We start from the raw sequence: 14,812 nt of genomic DNA, 5'->3' as shown, positions 1-14,812 counted from the left end.
TGCAGTATTTCAAAATGTTAAGAAAAATGAGTGATCATCATACTATGCTTATTTTTTTCCAGGTGAAGTTTTATTGCATTTGATTATATTTTATAATACATTTCATTAAAAAGAAAAGGCTAGAAAATCTTCATTGTTATAATATATCACGACCAAAGTCCCCACCACTTCTACAAATACACCAACATAGCTTTCTGCAGTCTGGGATTGGAGTTTACACTTGCCAGTCAAATTTTAATTATATTAAGAAAAATATTCCTTCCCTCTATGCAGTTACTGAGAAAGCTAAAACTCTTGCTCCACTGATGGCAATGACAAGGGAATGACCATGAACTTGCTGAGTCACTCCTGAGAACTGGATCTTTTTATCTCACTGGTTAGGAACAGCAAGCATCAGTGGAAACTGCACAGAGAGAATATCAGAGGTGGTTATTGAAAACCTCCAAAATCTATCAAATTGCCAATGACTTTCACTAGTTTAATAGTCTGAAACTTTGATTGAGTTGTTTTTAAATCCAATAAAGACTGCAGAAATCCTACATGTCAGAATTTAAGATTTTTCTCTGCATAGCAAACCACCATTACTCTTTTAAATTAATGTCACAGTTCAGAACTTAAACTAAAGAACACCAGTTCAGTTACATATAAATAAAAGTTGAAAATAAAGGAAAAGCAACCTCCATCATTTCTTTTTGAAGCTGAGGTTTGAACTGTAACACTAAAAGTTGTACGCAAAGAATTAAGTAAAACTCTGTCCAAGTCACCGTTAAGGTAAATTTCTAAAGAACTTTTTTCTTATCCTGTACTGCTTACAATACATTATACATATCTTAAAAACAAAACAAAACAAAACCCTGTCACATGCACTTTAAGAAGATTATATTTTGCACTAATTACAAAACTGAATATATTAGAATCCAAGGCCAAAGGCAGAAGATAACCCACGACCACCACAACGAATGAACACATCACTGCTGATGCATTATATACAGAGACTGATTCATCATTCATTATTCTTACCTGCTTTATATAAACACACTAAGAAATCCTTTTATTAACCCACATGAGTAAACAGTTACCGGTTTCTTGTTACTGTACAATACAACTGGAGTACCTTTCTCAGGATTGTCTATCTTCTTAAATTAATTGACATTAATACCAATTTTCACAGTGTGTTTTGATACCTGCTGTAGTTCCACTTACTTAACCACTTCAACATGAAACAATGAAACCATAGATATCTTTCGTTGGAAGCCTGGGTTTGTGTCAGCCGAACTTCTCTCGGATTTATCTAGAAGTCAGTGATTTCAGCCTTAATATGTTGCACCAAACAGTATTTTGAGTAGCTTATGTCAGTAATAGTGGCTACCCAAAACTGCAGATTATTTGGAAAACAACATGACATTTAAGTTTAAAACAAACACAAAAAAACGATGGTTGCACACTTCTGTGTGAACACTTTTATGTAAGAGTACCACAGTTAGCCTTCTTCAACAGCATGTTATTTCAGGAATATTTGAGGCCCAAAAGTGTCATAGTGTGTTTGAGTGCTGTTTCCTCTACAAATCTTACATTAACATGATCTTGTTTTTCATATGGATGCACACCTAGAAAAACATTGTGAGAAAGTTAGTATTTACAAAGTCGTTAAGCATTCTTGTACACTTAGTCCTGCCATCTATTAAACATCTTCATCTACAGTACTGAAAGATAAGGTAATAATGGGCCTGTGTTTCCATTTACACAAAATACTTATGGCTTTCAGTGGTGCCATTTGGATGCACACCCGTGGCAGAAACTTCGCTGTTAGCAGGATATATGTAAACAACAGACCATCTCTGGAGGCCACTAGGGATTTCCATACTGGAGATCCAAAACAAGATCTAAGTACAGTGACTATGTTTGTACTAGTACATAAAATGGACCAGGGCACATTCTCACACTTCTATACGGTTTAACTCTCTTTCTTCCCCAAATGGGATGATAGCCATACACGGACAATCCTGTTTTAGCCTTCAGGTCCTTATCCTGGCCTTATTTTGTTTATTAGTATAGGCATAACCAGTAATGTTAGAAGTATAATGCTTCCCTTAACACACCTCGCTTTTTCAGTGGAATTCAAAAGCTTCAGATGCTTAGGGTCCCTGTATGAAGCAAGTACCCTAACCAATTTGAATTTAATTTCAAAAAAAAAGGAACAGCGCTGAAACAAAAAAATGCCTGTTACTTCAGAGCACCTCCTAACCTAGTGATCTGGGTACTCTTTTCTGAGGTGGAAGATCTGATTTTGGTTGCCTCTTAGACACCATACTGTAGAAATAAGGAACAAGCCCTTCTCCCCATTGGAATACAGAATAACAGCTACCACCACGCTGCACACGAACCACGCTTCACTACACATCTTCTGAAAATGCAAGTTTGCTAACTGGATTCAACACACAGAGGATGTGGATGAAAGGATACGCAGTGAAGAAGCCCCCTGACAATTCCCATCAGCAGAAAGATGACCAAACCTACATGTTTAGACATCACTGGAGTTTTAGAACTCAGTTATGTCAATATAGTCAGGATACAGCCGAGTGTGAGCATCAAAAGGTAACAATTACTGGTTTTCCAAAGTTCAGAATTAACATTACCTTGATTCTCTATCTCTGCCAGCATATTAGTCAGGTAGTTAAGTGGCAAAAACTCTATAGGGACTGGGACTCTCTCAGGGATAGGCCTGCTACACTGCAAGGGAGAATATTTCAGGTTAGTTCACAAAGTCACACAGTACCAAGTTTCAGTGTTACCTTCAGTGTGTTATGGTCTACAGAAAGGTCAGGAATCTCAACACTGTCAAAGCAAAAGATTAAAAAAAAAAAAAAAAAAAAGGCCTATGTGCTCTTACCTGCCTGTTCCCCAGCTTCTCAAGCAAAAGTTTCACATAGTTCCGTGCAATGAAATTAGCATTTATCGGATGATTCCAAAACTGGTGGACCTTCTGACCAAGAGCCTAGCAAGCAAAAAACAAAACCCAAAAACCTGAGAACATGAACACAGGACAGTGGAAACTTAGGAGGGAGAAAGGAAGGAAAAAAGAGAAATAAAATCCAGGCTGTAACACAGACTGCTTTGCTTTCAGACACTGATGACAGAAGCTAAGATGTCACCATTTTTAGCCACGGAGCCTTCCTTTTGTAGTCATTAACTAAGAAATTACAATATGCTCTCAAAATGTGGGAAACAATCAAAACCTTGCTACTCAGTACCCACTGAGCTACTCAGTAAGTTTCTATCAATCAGTCTACCTCTGTTCCACTTTGCATGCGTACTTAAATATTAATTGAGGCTTAAAATGACCGTTTATCCTTTACTGTGACTCTTTGGTTCAGATCCATTCTTCTTCCAAAGAATAACACAGATGCACCATTCCTCAATGCTCCATTCAGGACAGAGCTTCTCTCAGGCTCAGTCTAAGGAATCTTACAAAAGCAGATTGCCAACAAGGAGCAATACTGGGAACACAACTTGCATCCCATTATTTACATTGATTCACATTCCTAAAGGCAAGAGAGACTCAAATCCAGATGTCCCAAAGCTTCCAATCCTAAACAATAAAGCAAATAAATATGAAACACCACTGAGAAATTAGCTCCACCTTCTGGTATTTTCCCTATCTAGATCTTCCCCCCTCCCCTTTCAGTTGTATTGCAATACAGACTACTGAAAAAGTTCATTTAAGAAATGCTGGACAGTTTCAATACTTGTTTCTGATGCAACTGAAGTCATCCAGTGAATGTAACCTGCTCAAAATAGTCCCAAGTCACCCCAAAGTGTCTTTTTTTGGCAAACAAACTACTCTCTGCGTTTTTTCCCAAAGCTGTAAATAGACACAATAAGGCACTGAGTCTACTGTCCGTAACTAGCAGTACATGTCCCCTAAAGCACTGACAGCTCAGCCCTTTATGTCAAAGCCTGGTTGGAATGGTGTTCCCCACCCACCAGGCCTGGGGCTGACAGCTCAGAGAGGCCTCTTGCTGACCCCAGCTCACCAACACATGCCCAAACCAAGATACAGAGGACAAAGAACCTCCTGTGGAGTTCTGCTTCCCTACCCCTTCTTGAAACTGCTGCCAAAGAAAGAAGCCCTTGTTACAGGAAAACCAAAGCAGCACTTCTGGGCATTTGAACTATATGTAACAGCCCATAATGAACAAACAATAAGCAACTGATATTGAGAAAAGCCTATTCTACAGCAAGGCACGCCCCCAGGGGGGATCCCTGGTTTTCCTCTGCTCACTGAGATGTTGTGCTTCCTCTGCAGTACTGTGGTGTGCACTGCGAACAAAAGTGGAAAAGGAGAAGTCAATCTCCCATTCTGTTGGAACTTTTAATGGAGCATCAGTAGTTAGTTCCAGCATGTGGCTAAATGAGTCACCTTACCAATGGGCGAGGCTGGGAGATTTAACAGAGGGGGAGATCTTGTAATTCAGTCCCTGCCACCGAGTTGTGGTATGATCAGATTTTACAGCTTTTACTGTACCAGCTTTTGAACATATTTGATAAAATGAATAAAACCAAATGCAGAGGTCACAAGTGAGAAAGGCGTTTGTGGATGCTATAAAACACACACAAATAAATCCCCTTTAAACCCCATAAAACTGTTATTGCTTTATGCAGATGAGTACTCAACAGAACAGTGTCAGTCTTCTCTTTTTGACTCCTGCAGGGTACTGGAGACAGTGTAAAACACCATGGACAAATCTATAATTTGTCAGGGTACCCTACAGGTCATGAGCAGCAGATGGAGAAACTGTGGAGGCTGATGTTATATCTGTTCCCTGTTTGAATCACAGGTAAGTCTTCCATTGGCTTGATCCTGTGCACAGGGAAGAATTTCCTATCAATTCCAAAATCCACAAAATTACATCCAAAGTTATCAGTTACCTCAGGAAGCCTCATGACAATACTGAACTTCAGCTTTTCATTCTTCTCGGTGTTGTCCAGATCTATAAAAGAGGGAAAAAAAACCCCACCACCATAAGTGGTAACCACATAACTAAAGCTTTCAACTTTCACGTAAGACATTCTGAATAAATATCATCTCTGTAATGAAATGAAAATTTTAATTTTACATAAGGGCTATTAGGAGTGTTATTTATGTTTATATTGTTTACATGAATATTTTTCTGTATATTTGTACATAACTTCACCATTTTATCTAACAATTTATACAGTAATTCAAACATGTTTTGACAAAGCATGCTTATAATATTTCATTTAACAAGACCAGGCACAGACTAATACTACACATTGTGTCCCTTTTCTTGAGCACTGGAGAAGTAGGATGTTACAAGAGAATGTGGTAGCAGCTGTGATGAAATGCACTACTGTTGTAGAGTCACATCACGGTGCTGCTGTATCCCGGGAAACTTACGCTACGGTTCTCTCTTCCTCCCTTCTGATCTCAAAAAGGCAATTAACACGGGTGTGATGCTAACTGTGCCTGCAACTGCCGATTTGTCTCACTCTCTATTTCATTACGAAGCCTTAGGCCCCTCTTGATGCCTATGGGTTCATACAGAACCGATTTTAACTCACACCTTCAGGGAACCTTAAGTTCTAAATAGAAGACATTCACAACCTCAGTATTTACTAAAAATATTTGGATGCTGGGTCAGGTAGGCTTTTGTTTACTTATTTTGAATTTTCACTTCCTAGAACTGAGTTTCTAGCCATTTGCCAATCCCAGCACTACAATTATCTTGTTCCAAACATAATTAAAGCAAAATCTGAGGACTGGATAGCAGACTAACACGTAGGTGTGCACTTTCTGAAAGCCACAGAAATCCCCCCAACAAATTCCATGATTATCTTCAGTATTCACTTTTCTAAGAAATGCCAAGTGGAAGAACTATAAACTCAAATTCTCCCCAAACAGATTATTTCTTTGTCTGCTACGATAAGGCTCAATCATATAGTCTGAGCCCTAATTTTCTTCTTTCAGCTGGGCAACACCATCAGCTACAGCCCTCACTGAAAAACCACTCTGGAAGAAGAACTGAGTCTCCTGGGCAGTAAATCCTGTGTCTGAGTTTGAATGCCTGAAAGGACATCACTCCCAGTTAGCTGGCTGCTAACAAATGAAACACATGAAGCTCACTGTACCTTTCAGCAGTTTCCTGACACATGTTTCTGTCAAATGCAAGACTCCATTATCAATATAGTGCAGGAGGGTGTGCAGAGGGAGACATCGAACACCAAGCCCCAAGTGCAGAGTGTGAAAACCTATGAAAGGGAGACATACTTGTTTGGTACAACAATATATTTTTTTTTTTAAGTCTGTATCAGAGACTGGCATTACTCTAGCTAAAGCCCACACTCTCCTTAACTTCTGACTGTTTCTAGCTGGTAAGGAAATCAGTTTATCAGAAGTCATGTAGTCTTATTTAGGCATTCTTTAAGTCCTCTCCAGTACAATCCTGACAGAAAGAGGAAAGCCAAGGAGACTGAAAACAGTCATTATAGTCATACACAGTCATTAAACATCTCCAGGCTGTTGCCTTATATCTGAATTGTGCTATTAATTTGTCTTTTATCTTCCCTCTTTCCTCCCAATTAATCAAAAACTGAGGCCTCACCACCCTCAGTCTGTGGCTGCCACCCACACATTCCCACAGGCAGCGTTAAGACCAGTTTCTCGCTTAGCATCAGCCAGATGATAGTCTTGTCCTCACGTGACACCATTACGTGGCAGCATTTGCACCCACGCAGTGTAAGTTTGAGCAATGACCAAAAACAGTTTCAAAGACTGAAGACAGATCAGGAAATATAAAGTAGAAAGATTCAAGCAGAAGCAGAAAGCATTAAGAAGTCTTTCCCTAACAAAAAAATAAGCAAGTGCTTTCAAAAGACTCTAAATGATTATGAGGAGCTCTAAGAAATGAACGTCTGCTATCAAGATCAGCTCTTCCATCAAGGCTGGATGTAATCCTTTCAGGATAAAACTGAAAAATACTAGCAGGGCAACAGCATGAGAAAAATCACTCTTTTTTTGCTCTAGGATAGGATTTTCTCATGTAGCCCTTGACACTGAAGTCCAGTTGTCTAAGAAAAACATATAAATGAAAGAAATCTAAACCTTAGTTCTAAGCTAAGACTGTGCCCAAGCATTCCACTGCAAGCTGAAAACAGAGAACTAAACCTCTGATTTGTTGACTATATTTGTAGTAGCTATTCAGTTTAGTTTCATTTCACTTGCACATGTTTATGGAGGTTCTTCCCCTCTGTATCTGTCTTGACTAGATTTCAATACTGCCAAAGCTAAATTGACACATGTGCTGCAACTAGTGCTCTTCTGGGAGGAATTCATAGCATTGCTCTCCTCACTTAGGATTAAAACACAGGACTTACCAGGAGGTAAAGGCATGCACATGCCATTTGCAGCTTCCAGAATCCGACTCATGATGTGAAACACCGCAAACTCTCCTGCACTTCCTCTCTCATCACTGTATTTAAAAAAGTAGCAACATATTAGGAACCTGAGATGCCCACACTCTCCTGGAGATCTGGTCAATTTGTTGTACTACACGTGCACTAAATGCATGCATTTTGGGTGAATTGCCATGGGATGCTATATTGTTTACTTAGGTGTGTGTCACCTAACAGCACTAGCTGCTCAACGTTGACACACAAAGTCTCTGTGCTGTCCCCTTTCTCCTTCCTCCACTACTGCATATTTACACGTCTCTCAGCAGTAGCTGGTATCAACAGCAACAGATGAAACATTCTGAGTTCTGGTATAAGTGATCTGGCTTTTATAGGTGTTTCACACCCATTACCCAGCTTAAGACCACTACAAACTCAGCAAATTTGAACTCCAGCCATAAAACTGCCTCTATGATTAATATTCATGTTGGCTTAGAGAGGGCCAGCAGGATCATTAAAAAGAGTACATGACAGTCATATAGACATTCACAGTAGTGACTGTTCAAGCGAGTATTACTGTTGAAGACTGAAATTATTATGCCCATATTTTTAAAGGCAGGCTGAAAACTTTAACAAATTACTTGCTCACAAGCAGAAGATGCAGGAATGAAGGTGGTATCTCCTCCAAACTTCTTTCATTATTCGATGTACCAGATTCAACTAAATCAAAAAAAGACAAGACAATGTTTCTAGGAGCCTGTGTACAGCAGGCCCTTGGCCTTCATTCATTTCACACACCAGTTTATGTTAAAAACTTCTCACGAGACTCCTACTAAGACTTCAGTCTTTTTTTCCTAGGGGCTTAAAATGTAAAATTTATTAAAATTTTAATTGTAACTGAATTGCCCTGTTCCAGAAGTTTAACTTAAGTGCTTCCAGCTCATCAAAGCATTGTGCAAGATGTACAGCATCTTAACACATCGTGCTTCTTGGGGATCAACTGATCTCACGCTCTTGCATCAAATTCTCAAATATTTGTTTGCCATGAAAGCAAAAACTGCATGTCCAAGTGGCTGAGCATTTGGCAAGGAAAGGTCCTGGGGGCCCAGACAAAACTGGATGATGCTAAAGATGGCAGAATACTCAGTTTGTTAAGAAAAGTCTGCAGGAGGAATCACAAATCTAGTCCTGTCAAGGAGGAAAGATGAGACACACAAATGCCTCTCCTCCTCTATTGGGTTTCCTTTCTGTCCATACTGAAGTGAAACAATCTCTTGGCCCATATTGTTGCTGCTTTGTGCTCCCAGACTGACCTCCAGTACAGACTATCAGCATACAAAAGCCACAAGCCCTGTTCTCACTTGGGCCTTCTAACCTTCTGCAGCTGAAAGAGAGAAACCACACATGAAAGAGTTGAAATAACTTCTAGCTGGTCCCTGACAGTTGTCATGTGTAACCACTTCCATATCTCAGTAACAGAATTGAGACACTTCCTCCACGCCTTTTATCTCTGGGCCTCAAAGTGCATTAGTAATCAAACCCAGGAAACTCTCTGGAAGCCACTCTGACCCCTGTTCTGCAGAGAGGTGTCATGAGAAGTTACAAACCCTGGATGACCAGAATCCAGGAATCCTTTTTCCTTTTTCTCACTCTCTTTTCTCCCTCTCCAACCTCTAACTTGTCACAGGCCCTAAGCAATAAAGAAACAGGACACACAGGAGAGGTTCATATGCACATGCCAGAACACGAATATTGGTCTTCAGTAATGCTCCTGAGTGCTCTCCTCTGTACCTTGGCCAGAAAGCTCTACAAGGTTGCACCTTTTCCCTCCACCACTCAGCCAGCCTTGCACAGCTATCTGATGCAGAATAACCACCTAATACTTTCCATCTTCATACTTTCTGGTTGCAGTGGAAAGCTCCAGTTTAATCTCTCTGGAGTATGGCAAGTTTTCTCCACTCATTTTCCCGGAAATGAGTGATTTCCAGTTTTCAGAGAAGGGTCACAAGAACTGCACCTGCTGCCAGAATGACTTTCATCTCTGGCCAGCACACAGGGTGCAGCTAAGGCCCCTGCATCGGGAGCTACAGCTGGATCTGAAGATCAGTGTTGAAGTGAAGGGAAGGTTCTTACAAACTCCAAAATCACCTCTTATTTGTGGAACAAAAATTTTTTCACAGGTGTGATACTCCAGAATCAATATTCTTTGCTTAGCAATACAGCAAACTGTATGGCTTTCACAAAGTATAGAAAGATAGAAACTTCTTGAGTCATAGTCAACCTAGCTCACAACCAGCTCACAACATACTTAAATACACGCATGCTTGTGACATCCTCACCAACAGCACTACTCACTTTGGAGATCAGCATCTGCCACCTACAATAGACATCATAGAAAATATGTACAGAAAGAGAAGCCATGGCTCAAATTTTTTTCAGTATGTAACACACAGGATGATGTGCATGAGAGAAAGGAAACATTATCTGTTTTATAGAGGGAGTACAGCTTCCTCTCCAAGGCTAGCAGCAGGTCTCTGGGGGAACCAAGTTAAGAGCTAAACCCATACCTTCACAGCAAAGCCATTTTTCATTTAGTAACAAGGACGTACAACACGAGGTTTTTCTGGGCAAGTATCAGAAGCCATTTCCCTTGGAGTGCTCTAAACTAATGAGAGAACACATGATGAGACAGTGCATGCAGTAGGGCCTACGCTGACATTTGCAAAGCACCTTGCTGTCTTGAAACATCTATGCTTCCAGGCAACAGTGCTGAGTAGACTGAAGTTCCACTAAAGTCATTTGGAACCACAAGTGCTCAGCTCCTGTGGCTGTTTCTACAGGAAAGACATGGAAGCAGTCAAAGAAAAGAATCAGGAGCAAAGGAGAAAAGGGAGTGAGACAAGGTCTTGCTGACTTCCAGATCCCCTCCTGCGCAGGGGATACGAGGCAGTCCTCCTCCTTCTGAGGAAACTCAAATCCAAATGGCGTCTGTGTTCTATTCCTCCGCAGTTGAGACCACATCAGATGATAGCTAGACACAGACATCAGCAAAAAAGGTGCAGCCACTGCAGCAACTTTCAGAGAAATTTCAGCTGTTTATTCTGGTCTGCCTCTTTCCTGTGCCACAGGCTGGCTGTTCACTCTGCCTTGCCTTCCACTTCCTGTCAGGGCAGCAAATGTCTTGCTGCTTCTGTAAGTTATTTCCCCCCTTTCCCACCCCATTGAAATGAAAACAGTGAGAGAAACAGGTACAGAGTAAAGCTAAGATAAAGTGACTGCAGGGGAGAGAAAGACTATACATACAAACAGCTATGCTGCAGGCTAGGTGGCATGTGACCTGGTAACCAGGCACACTCAGACTCTGCAGATCTCCTCAGCAAACAAGGGAATTCCCACAGAGACATTTCATTCACACTTCCCCAACTTACTTCTCTGTATACAAATACACACAGTTCTCTGACAGCAACCAGTCTGTTGTTTTACGAGAAACTGTCAATGCTCCCATGTCTTGGCTACTTTGACTTCAGCTGCAATTGATTTATACAGTGGCTACGCACCACGAAGCCCTACTCTCAGCCACTCCTTTGCTCCTGAATGTAAAAAAATATTTAATGAAAGCAGACAAGCAAATAATTTCAAGTCTCTTCCTCTTTCATTAGTTTCAGTAGCTCAGCTACACACTGCTGATGCTACAGAAAACCGCTGGAAGAATCAAAACAATTAATTCCCGTGAAGAACTTCCAAACATTTAGAATATAGAAAAGTTTAAGATGTAAGATGTAAGAGTTTCTGATCAGGATGACAGGAAACTCAAGCCTAACAATGAAATAATTTCCAAAGATTTCCAAAGAACACCTAAAATGCACCCGTCAGAAGGCAGAAGACATTTTTAGAGACATTTTATCTCTGTTTATAGTAGCTTTTCTGAGAATGAGAAGTCTGTAAATTGAGTTGAGAGAATTCTTACTTCTAGTGACATGAAAAAAAAAATAATCCTGAGAGTTTGCTGATGAGGAGATTTGTTTTGATTGTAAGGTTTAGTCTACAATACTTTAGTCTTGTAGATCAAGGCTGCATAGGTGTTTTCATATTTTTTATCTTAGTTTCTATTAATAATGAAGAAATGATAACTGGAAAATGAATGAAAGGAGAATAAACATTCCACTTGTGCTTTTTTCCAGCACTGTTTTCAGGTATGAAGCTTTGGTTCATGCTGTACTGTTCCTATTTTAATCAGCCACTAGCTTTTCTTTCTTTCCTATAAAGACACAGAAACCAGACTGTTGATTACCAGTGAAACAACTTGTCAAGCTACAGAGTGAGGCCTGATTAGAGAAGTCAGTAACCTCAGTGGAAGCTGCAGTGGTTTGGAGAACATTGTAGCGTTGACAGCACAACCGATTTGCACAGGACTTCCAAAAAGATGCAATCACCAGCAGCCTCAAGAAAGTTTCCCAAGATTTCCATCCCTAGAAAAACAGCACTGTGGGGAGCTGCTACTAAACGGTGTGGCAGGGCTACCACAAAGACAGAACATGATTTACTAGTTGCCATGTGAGCTTTTGTGGACTCTGCATTCCATACTTAAAGGACTTGATGCTGAGACAGACAAAACCAGGTACAATAATTTCTATGCACAATGGTCACAGTTTTTACAGCTTGGTTTTTTTTTTGAAGTTTCTCTTAAGAGGATGAAAGACAAAAATAAGAATTTGGAAAGCAAATTTTCACTGTAGTTGACATGGATTTCTTCAGGTGAAACTCTGTCTCCTGTTACACTCACAAAAAGCCCATCGAAGTCAGTATGCATGAGTAGTGATGATTTACTCTCATGTCATATTAGAGTGAAATCTTTTTTTCTTAATTTGGTTTTCCCTGATGGCACTTTCATTATTCAAGACATGCAGCAATGTATATTCTACAGGAAACAAAACGGATCTAAGGACCATTCTTTCCACTTTCAGGATGAGTTCACATTTTCACTTCTGGGAGTAGACCATATTTGTACAAGCTGTAAAGGGAACTGCTTCTTCTGTATTCTGAGTGACCAATACAATTCTTTTTAATATTATTTAAGTATTATTATTTCCTTTATCGATATATATGATATTAAGCAGCAAAATATCGTTAAACATCTTAAAACCAATCTCCTCCCACCAAATACATGCTATATACACACAGTACATACTCAAGACCCTACCCTCCAACAAACACACACTTGCTCACAATAGTAACTATGAAATCAAACTAACCAGGTTTGCAACGTAATCCAAAACTATTTGGTCAATCTTCTTTTTTCCTACATACTGTAGATGTCTCATAAGGTGATCCTTTAGCTGAGCAACCATCTAGAAAAAAGGCAACAGTTTAGTGTTCTTGGGCATCTTCAAAAAGATGCAAAAGCTCCAGCAGGTGCAGGGCCTGATCAATAGGCATTAGCACAACAAAATGTTTCCCTGTTACAAAACTTCAGTTCAGAGTGAGTTCCCAAGCGACAGTACACTCTTGCCGAATTCAACAGCAGATGTGAACATTCAAAATGGTTACTTGGTGCAAATTTAGCAAAATTAGTGCTAAGTTGAACTTTCAATGACATTGAAGAGAAAAAGCTTACAGTTCTTGTATCTCTCTGGGTAAAGCCAAGTGAACAGGGTGAAAGAAGGATTTTAATATGAACATTGAATCCTGAGAATACAAGTGTTTATTACATGCAAATAAACCTGAAGAATTTTACGATAAAGAAATCTAGCACAAGTATAGTTTGTGGTAGTGTCCAAGAACCCGAGAACCTGAGTGATTAGTGGCAACTTCAGGTTAAACATTAATTGTAAATTCTTTAAAATCAGGTGTTTGTTATCATACAGTCCATGCCACTCCCTACCCTCTCCTTTCTGAAATATTCTGACCTCACATAGCTTCAGATTGCAACTCAAGTCCATGCTGGTTCTTTGCTGAGAATTACTACAAAGCGTTATTTGTTTCGAGGCTCAGAGTAAAACTGAGGCAAATAAAATCTCTGTCTCAAGGAATTTACAAGTAGATTAATCTCAACATGTCAGGACAGCAATACAGGTATTAGGAAAGCATAGACAAAGGACAGCAGTGACCTGCTTTTTGGATCTGTCTGAATAAACTGCAGGGAAGGAATGCGGAGAAGCTTCAGAGAACGAGAGGCAGAAGTTGGAAACAAAGGGACAAGACCGCAAAGAATAAAAATTGGCCTTTGCTTTGGACAGACAGGACAGTGTTGATATGCTCTTCACAGATGCAGTGCTGAGACCTTCCAGTGAACGCTGAAGAGTTTTGTTTGGTTTTAATAGTAAGAGAACAAGAGATAAGCAAAGATGCGTATTTAGACAGAGGGAGGACAGGTAGGGATTTGAGATACGATTTATTACCCAGAAGCATAAGGATGGTAGATCCTTTGGGGAGATCATCAGTGAAAACAGTGCAAAAGAGGAAAGGGCCTCAGAACAGCCACAGCAGTCCCAGAAGTGAGGCAGAAGGAAAAGGAGACAGTAAAAAAGGTGTTAAATTGAGGAGCAAGAAGATGTATGATCTTCTCTTTGAGGGAAGCAGTGGATGGGGAATTCACTTATACATGTTTTAAGGATGAAAACTAGCCCAAAAATAACTGACAGATCAAGATGAACTCCAGGAGGATGGAATAACAGTTTCTAGCCAAAGAAAAGTTGTATGCAAAAACCAAAAAGCTTGCAAAAAGGAAAAAGTTCTGTGAAAAAAGCATTTTGATAAATCAACTTTCCATTGCTGTTTTTCCCCGATTCCTTATGATATCATGACCTGTTAAAATGACATCATGACTATGAACTCTGAAACTTAGAAAATACCATGTTTGTCCAATAGCTGCTTTGAGTGGGCTTCTACTCAGCACTGGAACTTATAAGCTTACTCTTTACATTTGTTGAGGCTGTGCGTCCTCTAGTGCACACTGTGACAAAAGCACATACCAGTCCCATTAGTAATTGCTGCTGATAATCTTCCTCTTGAAAGAGAGGTACTAGCCTTTCCTCTGAAATAAACAGAGCAAGAGTCATTCAAGGACATGACACTATAGAAATACTACAAGACTTCAACCAGCTTCAAAAGTACTTAAAAATATACACAAACAAACAGAAGTTGTGGTTTGATCTACTCACCTACAGAACTAAGATAGAGAAGAATCAAGGACTGCGGAAGAGAGAACTGAGGAATGGAAAATAACCCTGTATGTGCCATCTTCTCCCTCAAGTGCTTAACACTGAGCACGGAGGAACACAAGCCTGTCACGCTGCTTTCCACTTCATTCGCTTTACTCTTTTCTTTGATACTTAAGGGAGAGTTATCACAGTGTGGTGATTCAGTAGAGCAAAGAGGCTCAGAGAACCTTCTGGTAACAACA

The 14,812-nt window shown here is 40.0% G+C and overlaps 1 protein-coding gene across 6 annotated transcripts in view; it reads right to left on the bottom strand.

Moving 5' to 3' along the window:
• Window positions 1-145: 145 nt before the first annotated feature.
• Window positions 146-14,812, bottom strand: part of GSAP (gamma-secretase activating protein) — a 48,357-nt gene continuing 33,690 nt past the window's right edge. For 2 of the 6 annotated variants that reach the window (XM_068401639.1, XM_068401637.1), the window contains 9 exons: window positions 14,382-14,443; window positions 12,663-12,758; window positions 8,060-8,130; window positions 7,396-7,490; window positions 6,151-6,270; window positions 4,930-4,991; window positions 2,891-2,995; window positions 2,637-2,730; window positions 146-1,607 (listed from right to left, as the gene is read on the bottom strand). In XM_068401639.1, coding sequence (XP_068257740.1) covers window positions 1,507-1,607; window positions 2,637-2,730; window positions 2,891-2,995; window positions 4,930-4,991; window positions 6,151-6,270; window positions 7,396-7,490; window positions 8,060-8,130; window positions 12,663-12,758; window positions 14,382-14,443 — 806 coding nt within the window. In that variant the 3' untranslated portion in view covers window positions 146-1,506. Of the gene's footprint in view, window positions 1,608-2,636; window positions 2,731-2,890; window positions 2,996-4,929; window positions 4,992-6,150; window positions 6,271-7,395; window positions 7,491-8,051; window positions 8,131-12,662; window positions 12,759-14,381; window positions 14,444-14,812 lie in introns of all 6 variants that reach the window. The other 4 variants (XM_068401638.1, XM_068401641.1, XM_068401640.1 and 1 more) reach the window with 4 other exon arrangements.

The sequence above is a fragment of the Nyctibius grandis genome, chromosome 5, assembly GCF_013368605.1.
Source record: "Nyctibius grandis isolate bNycGra1 chromosome 5, bNycGra1.pri, whole genome shotgun sequence".
Lineage (NCBI taxonomy): Eukaryota > Metazoa > Chordata > Aves > Nyctibiiformes > Nyctibiidae > Nyctibius > Nyctibius grandis.
Note: the sequence above shows the minus strand (reverse complement) of the source record. Positions and strands in the feature narration are given on the sequence as shown.